This window comes from Tenrec ecaudatus, chromosome 2 (assembly GCF_050624435.1).
Source record: "Tenrec ecaudatus isolate mTenEca1 chromosome 2, mTenEca1.hap1, whole genome shotgun sequence".
Taxonomy (NCBI): Eukaryota; Metazoa; Chordata; class Mammalia; order Afrosoricida; family Tenrecidae; genus Tenrec; species Tenrec ecaudatus.
Genome location: NC_134531.1, coordinates 132860443 through 132877606, shown reverse-complemented (window position 1 = coordinate 132877606; position 17164 = coordinate 132860443). Strand labels below are relative to the sequence as shown.

The following is a 17164-nucleotide window of genomic DNA, read 5'->3' as shown; positions in this document are numbered from 1 at the left end:
CTAAGAATTGTTGAAATTTATTAGCACATTGCAGCAATCTTGAAAATTTCTGACCTGGTGTCTAGTATTAAGTGAAAGTAATGCAATTTTCTTAAGTGAAAAGTTCCTTACATTATTTCACAGATATTACCCACCCCCTTTAAGCATATTTAGGCATATTTTATGTACTTTATACACACATGGATGTAGACACACAGTTGGTTCCTGCAGTACAGATCACAATAATACTTTAATCAATGGGCACAATGTAATATACAACAAAACAACTGTAAGTGTCCCTGTGCACGTTTCAAGATGGCAGCACTCAGCCCATGCCCCAATATCCACTAAAAATTGCAAACATGATACCAATTATGTTATTGAACAATATGATACTTCTTACTGTCTTTCACCCCAAACACTGCAAAAACCTGCAATAAAGGGAGCAATGCTATTAGTTAAGGTGTAGGAAACAAATTTGAAAAAAAAAACAACAAACCAAAAACACTTTATTTTAATATTCTGAATTCAAAATTGTTACCAGATCTCCACTTTTATATTGATTTCATACTTGTGCAGCGAAAATACTGCAGGACAGAAAATAATTATTCTAGAGTTCTTTCAAGATTCATGAAAATCTGAAGAAAATTTCTATTCCACTGAAACTTGCATCAAAGGCCCTACCTAAACCGTACGCCAGACGAAACGCTCTCCGTTTTCTACCTGAATAACAACTGCACGGAGCTACAGCACGCCCTCAAATGGCCAACTGCGAACACCATGAACCCTTTCTCTGTCAATACAAGTTTGAGCATACGCGTAACAAAAATTAATGATTCTTGATCACTTAAAGTCTCAAAACAAACAGCATTAATTTCATTATATATACACATAAGCATCTGTGTATGCAATACAGATATGCACACATATACAGATATGCAGAGATATATCCCTTGAAATGTATTTTTTTTAGGAAATCCTTCCTTATGAAAAAATGAAAACTTCACATTAATAATCGTGTATAAAGCTTTTAGTAACAGTGCACATGCACTGTCAAAATTTTACTAGTAGACCATGATGCCGGAGACTACGTCAAAACAGACAATTCAAAAGCACAGACTGGCAGTTTTTCTTTACACAAAAATCTTAAAGTATTAAGAATGGATTACATTTCAATGTTCAGAGGAATCTATTCAAACCTGAGTATATTAGACTAAGTGGACTTGACAATCGATGAAGCCTAAAAACACTGCACTGCGAAACCAGTGGTCCTTTTAACCATTTGACGAAACAGTAAGTCTTTTAATGATTTATATAAAGGATGGTACAATATTGTGAAATCTCATAGAGTTTATGGAAATCGGTCTATTAAAGGACATTGCTCTAAAAAATCTGTTAGCATTTCTTAAAAATCCCTCAGATTTGGGGGAAACTCTAAATGAGAACAGACCTCTCCCAATAAATTCAAATGATCTTGAGGGTTTCGGCTTAAACAGTCACATCATTTTTTTTAAGCATGGTTAGATAGAAGTATGAGGTAACTCTTAACTTCCCTAGGGTTTTGAGGGGCAAAAGAAAAAAAAAAAGGTATCACCAAACGTGAATGCAAGAGAGGGAAGACTAAAGGTGCATGGGGCCCTTTGTCTTTACAGCTGTATTGATACATACAAAGCCAACTGTGGGGCCAGCTTTTGTTCTCACTTTCTTTTCTTTTCCATTACTCATTAACTGCCCTACTTCCAACATTTAATATCTAACAGATACCTTTATAAAAGTACAGAAACATATAATGCTCAACACTAATTGGTCAATGGAAAGGTAATGTAGCAACTATTTTTATTTTAAGATGGAAGAGACTAGAAATAAAAATATCTGAAGGCAATGTTTGACATTATATAAATTTATAAAAGGATGAAATTTGGTTAATTTCAGAAGGCACCTCAAGGCTAAAGGCTTTTGTACTCTTTACACCGATCAAAAAATAACACGCATTTTTATTGCTATTCAAGCAGCAAAGGAAACTTTACTCTCATGAGCTTCCGCCCAACAAGGAATCGTCATTCATTACGAGTGATACAAATTGACTAAAACTGACATCTCCATAAACACATCCTGGAGCAACTTCCCGTGTGCTTGCAAATCAATGAAATAGTGAAAGAAAAGTCACAGTTTGTCATTGCGATGTTAACTTGTCGTTGAGATTTCAGTTCTCACCAGGCACTAGGCTGTCCGTGTGCGCCCAGAGCCTTAGGAATAGAAGGTCAGCACGCTTTGATGATTCCCCCGGACGAGGAGGATGGGTGGCAGGTCCTTAGACAGCGCTTCTAGCCATGCCATATACAGAGCACTTGACACGGCACCTTTTCGCGCAACGGGAAGGCTCCTGGTATCAAAAAGGAAAAGAAGGGATTTAAGCTGAGAAGAATACAATGAAATAGAAAGCACGCATTCTCAGTCACAGCAATACCAAACCCAGCCCGCAGCCACTGAGTTGATTCTAACTCTCTGCAAGCCTATTGGGCTGAATAAAACTGCCCGAGAAGAGTTTTCAGGGCTAGTTTTACAGAAGGTAAGTCTTAAAGAAGTAGGCTGCCCTATCTTTCTCCTGTGGAGCGGCCGACAGCTTTGAACTGCTGACCTTTCCGTCCGTCCAGACCACTGTAATCCCTGTACCAGTAGGGTTCAAGTCACGATAACAACAACTTTTCTAGAAAGCTGCTGACTGTTAAGTTTCAGGAAATATTGCATGTGGAAAAGCATTAATATACTCTTGTTATTCCACTTTCAAGTTTAAACCAAAGATTAAAAAAAGAAATTTCTTGTCTCCATAAGCAAGTAATTCTTTTAGGAGAAAACGATGTTTCGATCTGAATTTAGAAAATGGAAAATGAACCAGGGTTAAGTTGAAATTAAAACACAATTTTAAATATGAACCTTTCACTTCTCCAGTCTCTGGAGCTCCCCCTCTATGTATAGATGATGCCGGTAGTGATTAGCTGCTATGCAAAGTGTAAAGGGCTCTGAATTTGTACGTTTTCATTGCTTCCATTACAGGTCCTGGAGCATTACTGACAAAACCTAAGACCTGGTGAACTAAACGTTTCTCACTGATGGAAGTAATAATCCGTTTAAATCATCATTTGACATGTTTCTAGAAGCTCGAATTGCCTCAACTCTTGAAGGTTTCCCGTCTCAGAACTAACAAAATCAACATGCCAGCAATAACTAGCTGAAGCATCGGACTCAGCAGAGGAAATGGCTGCGTATCCGAGCTTTTGTAGGCGGGACACCTTTGTGGTGGTGCTTTGCACAAGGACCACTGTTAAAATGTAATCCTCCCAATAACTTGTTAGGTTTTCTTTATTGCCACAAGGAAGCCCACGGTGCCCGGGGTTTAACTTGTGGCCCTCAACCGCCTTGCCCTCTCCACACAATGGTTATGCTCTATTCGCTCCAAAGCTGTGGCATCTTGAAAAACTGGAGTAAAAGAAAAATTCTAAAATAATGTACTATGTGCAGCATTATTAAATACTAAGGTTAGGACTTTCATTTTTCTTTCCTTCTACTGTACGCGATTTCTCCATAAGCTTAAACAAGGTGGATTCTAATTGTTTCCCCACCCAATTACTAAGTCATTATAAGTTCTACGTATAGACCTACTAGAATATTAAAAAAATATCCAAGATAAATCTTAGGACAGGTATTACTTACATGACAATAATATTAGCTGTGTTTGAATGTTCTTTTAATAACTCATTCAACCTGATTTGCCGGTATGTCTGAAATGAAAGAAATGGAACAATGTCATTCCTATATCATTTCCAAATTAAAATCTATCATGGTTCATAATTACATATTTAGGTAAAATGAAGCCAAATCAATTTTGGCATAATAAAAAAATATCAGTTTCTAACTTTGTGAAAAAAAATGTGTTTTATGTTATTTATACATAAGTTCCACTTAGAGTAGATTTAATTTACAATCTGCTCTCTTTCATATCAAGTGTTTTTGTTTTTTACTTCTGTCTTTTTAACTTATTTAAACACACACACAGGATATATTAATGAAAATAAAAAGGAAGAGAAAAAATACCTTGGTCTTATAGAGTTCAAGTTCATTATCTGTTATTAGCCAAGGTTCATCTTCTTTCATCCTATCTGCAAGATCTTGTTCTTTATCATCTTCATGAAGTCGGTATGGTTCAATCATTTCATCAAAAGCTACAATACTGAAAGAACAGAAAGAATATTGTTAATTAACCTGATTTAAAGTTAGCCAACAAGAAGATCTGAAACACTAAATTCTAATTTGAAAAGTTAGTGCTTCTCACATTTTTTGTTCCCTTTATTCTGTGAAAATCACTTTAGGCAAGTTATTTAAAAAATAGTGATCTCCAGTCTCTCGAACAGATTAGAAATTTAGAACTATAGTCACAGTACTAGAATTGCAGTTTTAACCACTGTACCTGTTTCCCTGTATCTTGCCTACCTTTGCCCCTATATCCTACATTTTCAAGGCAAAATCATTCTTTTGAGAAACAGGTCAGATTCCCTTACTTTTACTGAAAACACCGAAAAAATGTCCCCACTCTAAATATCAATGATAAAGAGTGGTGTGAGAAAATGTATCCTAACAGTCTGAAATAAGGAAAAAGCAGACTCAAACTTTAAGTAGCAAAACTAATCTCAATATCCAAAAACTCAAGAGAAAAAAGAAAGGGCACACGATGGCATTCTTATCCCTTAAAAGACCTGTATGTTTCAGTATTATCTCAAATTCAAAGTTCTTTTGTAATGTATGCAGGAAATTCAAATGTTTGTGGAAATATTCCATTACCTTTCAGTTTCACATTTCCATAGGTCTTTTGAAGTCCCGTTAACGATTATTTTTATAAAAAGCACCAACTTAAATCCTTACTATATATTTAATTCAAGTGATTTTTTTTTTACATCAACTGCATATTCAACATTTTTCTGATACAATAAACATGTTTCATGATAACAAACTGTTTAATACCATTTCAGGGTGAGCCATTCCAAGAGCGTCTGTTTTAGCTGGGAAGACGCTGATGGAGGAATATCCCGTGGGACCCAAATGATGAGCCACTTAGGGAACAGCTGAAAGGCTGGAGGCAGACCCAAGGCATCTTCAGATGGCAGGGCTGACAGTCTGCTTCCATTAGTTAATTTAAATTTAAGGTCATTTAAGGTCACATCCTTGAAAACCCTGAAGAGCAGTCAATTCTTTCACTGGCTCAAAGTCAATAGACAACACAGCATGTTATTACAAGGGACCGATCCCTGGGGAAGGCTGTCCGTCACCCTTGGTAAAGTCGCAGGTCAGGGAAAGAGACCCACAACAAGATGACTGACACAATGGTGTGACACTGTGGGGAGCAACTGTGAGGAGGCAGGAACAGAGTTTCACTCTGTTGTCTAAGGGGCACTGAACAACAACACAATGAACAATGGTAGGGGCGATCTACACGTTTAGAACACGTGGAGTTGCTGAAGCATTAGGGATTTTTAGAAGTCACTTATAACGCAGAGACTGAAATGCTCTCTAGCTGAGGCTTCAGGTATCTGCTGGAGGAGGCCAATCAACCGGAGCTGGATGCAAAAACTTGGCATTACATATAAAAAACAAAATATGTAATTAGTTGTAACTTAATTATCCGTTGGAGTGTTAGAATAGCTCATCCAAAAAAAGGTTAAAATTTTATATATACAGTAACTTGAATAATAACTTACTTTTCTTTCTTTGGTTTGGTATTGATATCTCCTAGGACCATGATGTCAGAGAAGTCTATCCGGAACTTGCTAAGCAACGTCGCCATCCTAGAACAAAATGAAGAGTAAGGAGACGGGTGAAAGATACGTGTCAGTGTTAATTCGCTGAAGGGCCGTATCACACGTCCGAAAGCCCTGTGTGGGGCTCACACCCACTCATGTCACCAGTACTTCGTCCATCTGACGGAAGTACATGCACAACGTAGGCTCTGAAATTCCCCGAGTAGAGATTTCTGTTACATTCTTTTTACTTTTTCTGAATCTCTCTAAGGGATAAATGAATGGCGAGAGCAAGGTTATTAATAATGAACCCTGAATGACATGGAGTTATTTTTATCTAAATTTTATTCAATTATATTAATAAGTAAACAGACTTCAAAAAAGCAAACAGTTATGTCTTTAATTTTGGATTACACGTCTATCAAAATAATGTACATGTCAGTACCTACATATGACTTCTGAGTTGGACCTAAACTGAAGATGGTCGGTTCGGTTTAAGTGTGCATGTGTGTACACATGTGTGCATGCATGCATTACGTATCTCCATGGGTGACTGTGGAACTAGGATGGATACAGAAGGGAAGCACCAACCAATAAACCTCGGGTTCTTTGGCAATGACACATTAGGAGCCATAACACTGGAGGTGAAACACGCACACAATACGCCATCAACAAAAAAGGATTTGATTTAAGGGAACAGTTACAGTGAGTGAAGACATACGATTATTAGAATACAGAAGTTTAATTTTTATGTTCATTACTAGTATTTCTTGCATCCTCCAATTTTTGAAATAAGTAAGCACTTAGTTAAACTTGGCATCAAAAAAGTGTGTCTTATATATGCATGGTAATGTGGCAAATATTATCCAAACAACCCAGGCTATTGAGTTGATTCCATTTCACAGTGACTCTATAGAGGATTTCTGAGACTGTAAGATTGACAGGAGGAGACGGGCTCGTCTCTCTCCTTGTTGATAAACATCGCACAATTGAAATTTAAGAAGGGAAAACAATTCAGGGCAGAACGTAATAGGTGGTGTCAAACAGACTGTGATTTAGGAAGGCAATAGTTTAACAGCTAGCAGAAGGCGAACGGAGGAGGAAATTAGGGGAGGCTTTATGGAGATGGAGAGCACTGGGCTTGGCCTTGAAGAATGGAGCATTTTAACAGAAAAGAGGGTTGGAGAAGGAGTTAATCCTAATAGACTCCAGAGTGGGCAAAGGAGTCAAAGGCTGAAGTCACATGCGTGTTGAGATGTATCCACACAGGCACAACGGATGTCTGAGGGGCCTCTAGCTGCCAATGAAAAGGGAAAGGGACAGCAGGGCACGTGTGCAGGGCCTGAGCGCAACTAAGCTTTCTGTAGTACACAACGGAGACGTCGCTGTTCAAAGTATTCTGAGCAATATAATCCTATGAACAGGACTCTGCTTTCCAAACAGGAACCTGGGAGCCCTGTGCAGAGAAACCAGGGCCGGGCTGGTGGCAGTCTGGAGGGAGGGAGGGAGACATGGCGTGCCATGGCTTCCAGCTTCTCTGCTGTCGGAGGTCAACAAAATGCATCTTAAATGGAACACACACTCTTTGCATATTTTCTTTCTCAATTGAAACTAAAAGCCACTTATAGCTTTATTTTATGTTACAATATTTAAGAGACCTACAAAGCCAAACATGTTTTCAAAAGTTACATATGATTATTATAATTAAGTATCTGAACTTAAAGCATGAAGACAAAAGTTAAAAGAAGAGGATATACTTTTTTAGCTTGGATTTTTAACTTAATTACAGAATAGAAGACAGTTGATCTTTTTGGATTGTCTCATTTTTACCTCATTAAATCTATCCTGGGTTAATGATGTACTACTGGGTAAAGATAAACTTTAAGATGACTTACGCTCTCCGGTCGTGGTCAATTCTATTTATTTTTCCTCCAATGAAAACTCTAATCTTACAGTCTTTCCATTTTTTCTTCGTAGTCAGAAGATAAGGTATCAATAAGGTCAAGCCTGAATCATAAAAACACAACCAATCATTTATTAAATGCTAATTTCTCAATTAAGAAGTTTTAAAATGTTTAGCCTCTAATACACATTTAACACACTTCAATGTAAAATGAAATTCTGGCTAGACCAGAAGATGCACACTGGTACAGACAGGAGCTGGAGACACAGGGAATCCAGGGTGGATGATACCTTCAGGACCAGGGGTGTGAGGGGTGATGCTGGGAGAGTAGAGGGTGAGTGGTTTGGAAAGGGGTAACTGATTACAAGGATCTACATGTGAGCTCCTTCCTAGGGGATGGACAACAGAAAAGTGGGTGAAGGGAGATGCCGGATAGGGTAAGATATGACAAAATAATAATTTATACATTATCAAGTGCTCATGAGGGAGGGGGAATGGGGAAGGAGGGGGAAAAAAAGAGCTGATGCCAAGGGCTTAAGTGGAGAGCAAATGCCTTGAAAATGATGCGGGCAATGAATGTACAGATGTGCTTTACACAATTGATGTATATATGGATTATGCTAAGAGTTGTATGAGCCCCTAATAAAACGTTTTAAAAATGAAATTCTGTCCGTCCTTTAATAACTCAGTGAAAGGTCATTGGGTAGGTAGGAGGCTAACCCAACAGAGTGAAGGCCCACTTGAGGGTGGGAGCCAAATAAAAGTGGCCCAGCAGTTGGGAGACTGGTGACATCTCCCAGAAGTTGAGAAAATAAGCACATTCACCTGAGATAACGGGAATCAGATTTCTCAATGAAATGAGGAATATGAAAAAGGACAAAAGGCTGAACTCTGCAACACTGAACCAGAATTGGTTTTCAAATCTCTGTCTAAACACATAAAAACATATGCATGTGCACAAGGGAGCTTCAAAAGTTCATGGAAAAGTGGAATTGAAAGGTAATGGAACTTTCCCAACTTCCTGAAGCTCCCTTGTATTTCCGAGCACTGTCCTCTAGGAAGGCCTTGGAGAAATTACATCGGAATAGTCCTGAGTGTCCCTAATGCCCCAATCTTTCCTTCTTTATACCATCCTCCCGGGGAAGTACAGAGAAAACACAATGCTGAGGCTGGCACATCTTATTGTGTCAGAAAGTAACACAGTGCTTCTTTCTAAGAATGACAGAGGCATGGCAAATGACACTGAAGCCCGCCTGGCACACAAAGTGGACCTCTGCTGTCCGGATGTGGAACAACGTACATCTCAATGAATAAAACAAGAATCAACGACTTCACTTTGACAGATATGGAAAAAGCGGTTTCCATTTGGCAGACTGGAAACACTGCCACTGGACAACAACTATGAATGCAGGCAAGAAACAGCACTGGATGCACAAGGCAGTGGCCAACGTTGTGGGAGATCTTTACATAGCTGCAAAGAAGCTTCTTCCCAAATATCTGTAATTACAAAGGAGGGAGTACGCTAACTTTACAGGGAAATCCACCTTTGTCTCAGCGGTGAAGGCTAAGGTCACCGGTGATGGGACAATAACTGCACGTCGTCAGTAAAGTCAGGTCCAGCATCGGTCTGTGTACTTCCTCTCAAAAATATGTAACCTGACAGTAGTTATAACGAAACGACAGACAGTACTCCGACCTAAGTGTCACTCTACAAAATTACCTCTAAGATTAAAATGGCAAGGTCATGAAGGTCAAAGAAAGACTAAGCCAGTGTTCCAAACATAAGGACATTGAAGAGGCACGGGAGCTATGGGCAGCACTCGATTCTGAAATGAAGCCTTGGCTTGGGGAATGCTAGCAAAGTCTGGACGGGGCCTCTGGGGGAAAGCACATAAGGTCTCATACTACTATTTTCACAGATTGAGTAAACTTGAAATTATTTTAACAGTGTATTAACCTTACCTCCATCATCGAAAAGCCACCAGACATCAATAGTGTTCTTTCCTTGTTTTTTCTGAAACTGTGTACTAGCTTCAAGAAGTTTTTGGTCAGCTACATTTAAAGGCACAACAGGGCCTTTAGATTCTAAAAGATTAAGCAAAAACATGAGATGTAAGATGTTAAGATGGTAATATTAACTCCTCCTTTGCTGAATTCCTAGAGTATCCTAACTTTCACATATTCTAATGTTTACATTACATGGAGTTATATCCACACCAGAAGCTGTCAGATGTCTACAACTTCAACACACTTAGAAAATAACTGTAGTTAAGTATATCTTGAACGTAGCTAAATGCAATTTGTCTCACAAAAGTTTCAGTTTTGACGCATTCTGAACAAATTTAAATGAATCATAAATACCAATATACCGATCAGAGTCAAGAGATTACATCTACTGCTTGCTACATGTTGGATCTTGAAAAGTTGTTTCAAGCTAATCAGATAGTTTTTATACCTAATCTGTGTCATAGTATGGCCTCTCAAAAGTAATTTTAAATAAAAAATTATCTGTTAACACATATGGCAGAAGAATGTTTTACCAAAACTATCTTACTTATACCACAGTGTACACTTCTTAGTCTAAAGAAAATCTGCCGTATGTTTTCCTAACTTTTCTCCCTTCAAAATATGACAACCAGGTCTAAAGCTTTACACCAACTTCATCTTTATCTGAACCACAGAGAGATACTGCATATGTTCATGTATAAGCTGAGTTTTCCAACACATTTTTTATGCAGTTGTGGCAAAATTAGGAGCCTCGGCTGATATTCGCGTCGGCTTATACTCGAGTATATACGGTAAGGAGGAACTCCTTGGAAGGGCGCCCATCTGTTACAGATCTAAAAGCTAATAAACCCAGGAAGTTCCCAATTATTCTCAGAAATAAAAAATTTAAAATGAAAAAAATAAAAAACAAAAACCCCACACACAAAAACAACATTGAGAGGCTCTGTGAGCAAGCACATGACAACTATGGAACGCCTGCACCAAGCGTCTCAGAGCAGAAATCCACAGGAAGGAATCGGGTGACTTCTGTCGAGTGACTATCATTCACTTTCCATGCTGCCATGACGGATGCAAACATGACGGATGATTCTGCATGATGAAATAATATGGCTACCAAACCACACTGCTCCGTAACTCTCACCTCTATCTCCTTTTCATAAAATGCATGTACGCTGACATGACTGTGTATCTCCCAAACGCAGCAGGACTGTGAGAAATATTATAATTTTTGAAACGAAAAATACATTAGTATCAAAATTAAAGGACTTGACTGGGTACAAACTGATGGTCAAGAATGCAAGTGACACTGTACGCCAACGGAATTCAGTGCCTCAACTGCTCATCTAAACCATGCAGTTTTAATTAAAAAAATTAATATTGACTTTCAGGGTCTGAATATTTAAGAAATTTAACGATGATCTTAAAAAATTATCTTTGATAGACTACCTAATTCCTCAGCAGTTTTTCTTTTGATTTGGGCTAGTGTCAATTTTTCTCATCTGCATTGAGTAAATAACTGTAACATCACCTCACCATGAAAATAAAAATTAAGGTTAAAAAAAATAATAAAGTTGGAGTTAAAGAGTTAACAAAAGGGATTAAAATAAAATGATGAAAAATGCCTGCCTTTTTTCAACAGTGGTTGAGTTGGAGTCTTGCCATCCTCTTCCTCATCTAGATTATATTTAAAAACACAAAATATAGGTTAATTGCCTTTATATCAAGAAAATAATGAAAATGTAAATAGAGCACATTTGAAAACAAAGCAGTCTATGTAGCAACAGTCTATGAAAAATAATCTAGACTGAAGATTAATATTTTCTACCCTAATTTTTAGGATGTTAAAAAGCAAACACATCAAACCCCTTCCCTACAGGGCTACAGAGGAGCACCCACCCCGGGGTACGGTCCCTGTACAAGTGTCACGTAATCTTAGCAGGGCTTCTTACACTTACACTTGAAACGAGCTGGAAAAAAAGGCTTAGTGTGGCTCCCTGAGTATCATATGGCCTCAAGAACGGACCCTGCAGATGACCACACTGGTCTGAACAGCGCCACTGCATCCAATGAGAACGACTGACAGGCACTCAGTAACATTTGGGGAATATTTGAGTATTTGCAAAAATTAATCACTTGAAATAGTGTGGGATCTGCTCAGACAGAAGTTTTTTTAATTCATATGAAATGACAGGTTATAAAGCAGAGATTATTTTCCAATATCTAAGTTTTTATATGTATGCACACACATATGCCTATTTTCATCAATTTGTATTTATATGTGAAATTATTTTTCTGGGGTTTAAAACCAAAAGCCAATGTTTTTTTGCTGTCAAAGTTTATTCGGAGTCCCTAGGATCCTTCAGGGAAGAGCTAATTCACTCCTATAGGACAATACTGAAAACGTAAATAGGCTTTACAAAACTGTAAATCTTTCTGGAAGCCAACTGCCACATTTTTCTTCTGTGTAGTGGCCGCTGGGTTTGAACTACCCAAGTTTAGGTCGGCAATTGAGTGCTTAACCACTGAGACACCAGAGCTCCTCTCTGCTTCTCAGTTTTATAAACCTCAGCTTTTCCCTGAATCTAAGCTTGTTACAGTGCGTGTTATTGGTCTGTTTGTGGCACTTCACTTTTGAGTGGGACTGGAAAGCTTATATGCCACTTTAGTCTGGACGTAAAAGAGTCCCAGGGTTCCAGTACTACCTCGACACCAGGTTAGCTCTGTGAACTTGAGCCCTGGCTGATTAAAAGGGTTGTGAGAACTTCCCCCTTCAGGCTGTTACATCGAGAGCACTAATATGCACTTAGTCCTGCGCCTAGCACAAAGCAAGCACTCACAGGGTGCTTTTGGTCTCGTTGCACAATGTACGCTTCAAGGACCAAGGCAGACACAAGCAAATACTCAGGGCTAAGTAGCGACAGCTGAATGTTTATAATCCTATTTATAATTATTATTTTGAAAATAACTGGCCAAGTAGGAAAAAAAATCCCACAAAATTAAGCTAATGCTATTTTTGAATGCTACTTATTTCTTATGTCTTTTGGGAATAAAAAACATTTCATTATTTCATTTATAACTTTCTAGTATTAAATATTATGGCCCTTTGAGAAGATCTGGCTTTGATAATAAAAGCTTTTACAAATATAACTATGAACATTCTGAATTCATTTACGAGAGCTCAGAAATGTCAAGGATATCTTGACATTTAAAAAAATTTTTAAACTGAATTTAAGGCATTTGTATTTTAAGATACAAATTGAAGTAGAAATTAACTGAACTTGCTTCCTACTCTAAAAAAATAAGTGACCTCTTATGACTGACACACATTCATGAGTTAATACCTTGATAGTATTTACTATGTGGGAGCACTACAGACAATAAATATTACTTCTTCCTACACGCTCCTATGATTTCCTGAGTCTGTGGAGAAAGGGTCTGTTTAGGCAAGAGAAAAGGACTACCAAAAAAGAAAAAAAGTTAAGAGGAAATGAAGGAATGTATACCACAAACTAAAAATAAACAAAGGAGCAGAAAGAGTTATCAGAATCAGTTTACAGAAAATAAAAATTATAATCAAGCCAGCAAAAGAACGGAAAGAAAATAACTGGGTCATAGCATTCAACTACTAGTCTACACAAACCAGGGAGACAAGCACAGAAACAAAGCAGCATTAAAGCTCTGAAATTTAGAAGTGACCCATTTCAAAGACATGACTGATTCCAGAAAACGCACGGTCAGTATTTTACAGGGATCAAAAATATGCTATAGTCTGACGACTTGCAGCACAGACTTTTCCTGGTTGCGCGTCAGGTGGGAATAAGACAGTGGAGATACGGGACTGAACAGAGGCAGGAGAGTGAGGGCAGGAGAGTAAGGTTTGGAAGTCACTCCTCTTTCCTTCTCGTAAGCCTGACAGAGATTCAGTAGCGAGCAGTCACTGCAGAGTCTTAAGTGGCTTATCTGGTCACATGCATCATCATCAGGGTAATTATGAATTTATAGAAATTATGGTCAAGTAGTTCAGCAACCAAGTATAGCCAGTTTCTTTAGACAGGGACTAAATTAACACATAAACTTGCATTTGATGTTTCACCTCAGAACTTTTTGTTTGTGTGAAAATCTAGAGATGAAGTAGAGACAAAATTTTAACACAAAAAACAAAATCCCTTATGTGTATCTTGATTCTTAAAAAAATTATGCAAATTATTTAAAAATACCATTCTCTTCATGATGTTATATCATATTGCTACACCCATATGATTACGTCGCTTTGCAAGTTCAGATCTGACCCATACTTCAAAGGAAAATATCTTATTCATGGTACATAGAAATGAAAACACATAAGAGAACATTTGCAAACAATAAATTGGTGTGACTTGAGTTTAACAATCTAATTTTAATACCTTAAATATCTAGTCAATTTGCAGCATTTTTGAAAGGCATAAATTTTACCTGAGCAACCAGCAATGAACAGTACAAGTTTGAGAATGGATTACTTTAGACATCATGCTATATAATAAAAACTACCCCCCCCATTAAAATGTTACCATCAATAACCTTCGTATTTCAATGAACAATTACCTTTATGTTTAATAGATTTTTCACCAGATTGTCTGGAAGCATCCAAGTCTGATGTTTTACTGTATTCCACACTTAGTACCACATCCTTGGCACCAGGAGATTTCTCTTGTGATGACATTAATTCTTCTGTGGACACAAAGCATTTAAAATATTATCTAATTCTTGTTTAACTGTTGGGGAAAAAAGAAAAGCATTATGGTTGAATCACACATAAATGACATTTTAAAGTAAGGCTCATTATGAGATAATAAAGTTACTATCAATTATTTCTTACATACAAGCAAATTGTTTTGAAATGACAATTCACCTAGATATCTGAGTAAGAAGTAGAGTCCCACACATTTGAATTAGGTGCTCAGGAATCAGTCATTAGTGAAATTCAAGGAACACTAGAATTGGGTGAAGATGATTATAAGTTATAAAATGTGAATAATTCTATTTGTAAAAGAATTTACTATTTTAAAATGTAAACGATGACATTTACATGTATGTTAGAAGAAAACATTGGAACATTACACTCTTGACTGTACACGAGCCCAAACCAATCTTTTGCTAATGAGCTCATGGTGAAAGTCTCTTTTCTTCCTTTTAAAGTAGTTTCTTCATTTTCTGTCTTTCTTGGCAAAGAGGTATCAATATTTAACTCCCATCATTAAAAATACTTATCAGAAAGACAAATATAATATGAAGTGAGCCATCTGTTCCCATCTCCGTTCAGGAGTCACTATTCAATGGAGGAGGTAGTAAGAAGAAGCTACCTGAGCCACGGTGCGGGCACCATGCCAAGAGCTTATCTCTGTTTCAATTTCACAACAACCCTGTGAGCTACTTTTGTTGACAGAGGAGGTGTTGGAGGCTCAAAAGTCAGCAAATTATCACCTACTACAACAAAATGATTCAGAGGAAAAGCTGGGGCTTTTGATGTAGCCCTGCCTGATTGTAAAGCTTGTGTTTTTAATCCAATATTCAAATGCATTCTTGTCTCTACATCTTACTGGGCATTTTCAGATACATGGTTCATGATGATTATATATATTTGAAAACCTTTTTTAAAGTACCAGTCATCGACAAACTTTAAATTATTCAATTATATACTTAGTCAAACTACTACTTTTGACAGCAAAAGGGAAGTCTACTAGTAATTATTTAGAAGTACAGGTTTAAACCAGACACTAAACAAACCCTAAATAAAAACTGAACCTCTAAATAAACCCTTCTCACTGCGATTGCAGGAGAGAATACAAACGGGTTCTTACAGTATTGTGCAAGGCTGGCACTGCAGGGGAAGCACTGGGCTGTCAGGAAGGGTGGCTATTCAAACCCATGAGCTGCTCTGCAGGGTAAAGCCGGACAGTTTGCTCTAGTGAAGATTTTCAGCCTTAACATCCCTCTATGGGATTGCTATGAGTCCGTCTATCCAATGGTGGTGGGTTTGGGTTGTGAAGTGTTACAAACGTTAAGGCCTTGGTGGCACAGTGCTCTAAGCAGTGGGTTGCTAATCAAAACACTGACAGTTAAACCCACAAATCTACAAGCTGGCCATTCTGCTTCTGTAAAAATCACAGCCTATAAAACCTTATGGGCTAGTTCTATTTATCTTTAGTATGAATCAGGAGCAAACTGAAGGCACACAAAGCAAAGAATAAAAAAAATACATTTTTAGCAAGTCACCTTTTTGTGTGTCATATGACGATTTCAGAGCATCCCTTTTATAACTCCAGGCTGGGGTAGTGGTGGTGAGAATTAAAATAGTACAAGCGTATAAACAAGTAACGAAAGTTCATTAAATGTGTCTGGTGCTGGCACAGCCTTAGTCGAGTGCTAATTTGGTTAGGTGACTGATAAGGAAATAATGAGTACACAAAATTTTCTTAAGTCTGCATTTTTTAAAACTACCAGGAAGTAACTAGCAAAAGGGTTTAGCAATTTCTATAAAGTTTTATAACAAGTTTTAACTAGGTGATAACCTTCATTTAAAAAAGAAAAGCCTTAAAAAATTATCAAGTACATGACTGCAATTACCTAAACCATGAAAATATCTGAATGATTTAGCCCAGGGCCCTCACACTTTTAAACAGGGGCCAGTTCACGGTCCCTCAGACCCGTTGGAGGGCTGGACCATAGTTTAAAAACAAAACTATGAATAAATTTCTAATGCACACTGCACTTATCTTATTTTGAAGTAAAAAAACAAATGGGCCAAAATCACCCGGCAGGCCGGATAAATGTCCTCAGCGGGCCGCATGTGGCCCGTGGGCTGTAGTTTGAGGACGCCTGCTTTAGCCACTTAAAATATTTCCATTGTACAATTATAACTAATGTTTGTTTCCCCTGAACTTGCAGCTGGGGTTGAGTAAGATTCCATAATAACCGCTTCACAACATGTGGCAGTTACATAATCTATTGTCAACTTCAGCAAAGGGGTGGTGTGGTAGTTATATAATCATTTGTCAGTTTGAGAGGATTAAGAGTAAAGGGGTGGAGTCTAGCCTGTCAATCAGGTCATAGCCAATGAGGCCTCTGTGTGGGCATGGCCTTTTCCTAAGGATTCTGGGAACTCCTGTATTCCTCCTTGGAGGTAGGAGACACGTTCTAGCTCAGCTCACAACCTGGGAGACACTGCAGCTGACAAGACACATGTAATTCTGCTAGTGCCCTGAGCTGAAGGAACCACATGGAGACCCTGCCTGCACTGAGATGCCTCAACGGCCATTGGATCCACAATACTTCTCACCTGGCCTGTGATCTTCCTGTACTCGGTATCCTTGCAACGTGTTTCACGAGTCTGAGAGGAATTCATAGACTGGTACTGGACATATGGGCTAATATCGGACTCCTGGGCTTGGACTGGACTGGGCTGGGATGCTTTCTTAATGTACAATTGCTCTTGTATATAAACTTCTTT

At 38.0% G+C, this 17164-nt stretch overlaps 1 protein-coding gene across 2 annotated transcripts in view; it reads right to left on the bottom strand.

Moving 5' to 3' along the window:
* Window positions 1–269: 269 nt before the first annotated feature.
* Window positions 270–17164, bottom strand: part of SLC12A2 (solute carrier family 12 member 2) — a 93748-nt gene continuing 76853 nt past the window's right edge. Inside the window, exons 20-28 of one of the 2 annotated variants that reach the window (XM_075541489.1) lie at window positions 14260–14385; window positions 11305–11352; window positions 9634–9756; window positions 7664–7775; window positions 5730–5816; window positions 4072–4207; window positions 3691–3758; window positions 2194–2362; window positions 270–410 (exon numbers count right to left, since the gene is read on the bottom strand). In XM_075541489.1, the coding sequence (XP_075397604.1) occupies window positions 2227–2362; window positions 3691–3758; window positions 4072–4207; window positions 5730–5816; window positions 7664–7775; window positions 9634–9756; window positions 11305–11352; window positions 14260–14385 (836 nt within the window). In that variant the 3' untranslated portion in view covers window positions 270–410; window positions 2194–2226. Of the gene's footprint in view, window positions 2363–3690; window positions 3759–4071; window positions 4208–5729; window positions 5817–7663; window positions 7776–9633; window positions 9757–11304; window positions 11353–14259; window positions 14386–17164 lie in introns of both variants that reach the window. The other variant, XM_075541488.1, reaches the window with a different exon arrangement.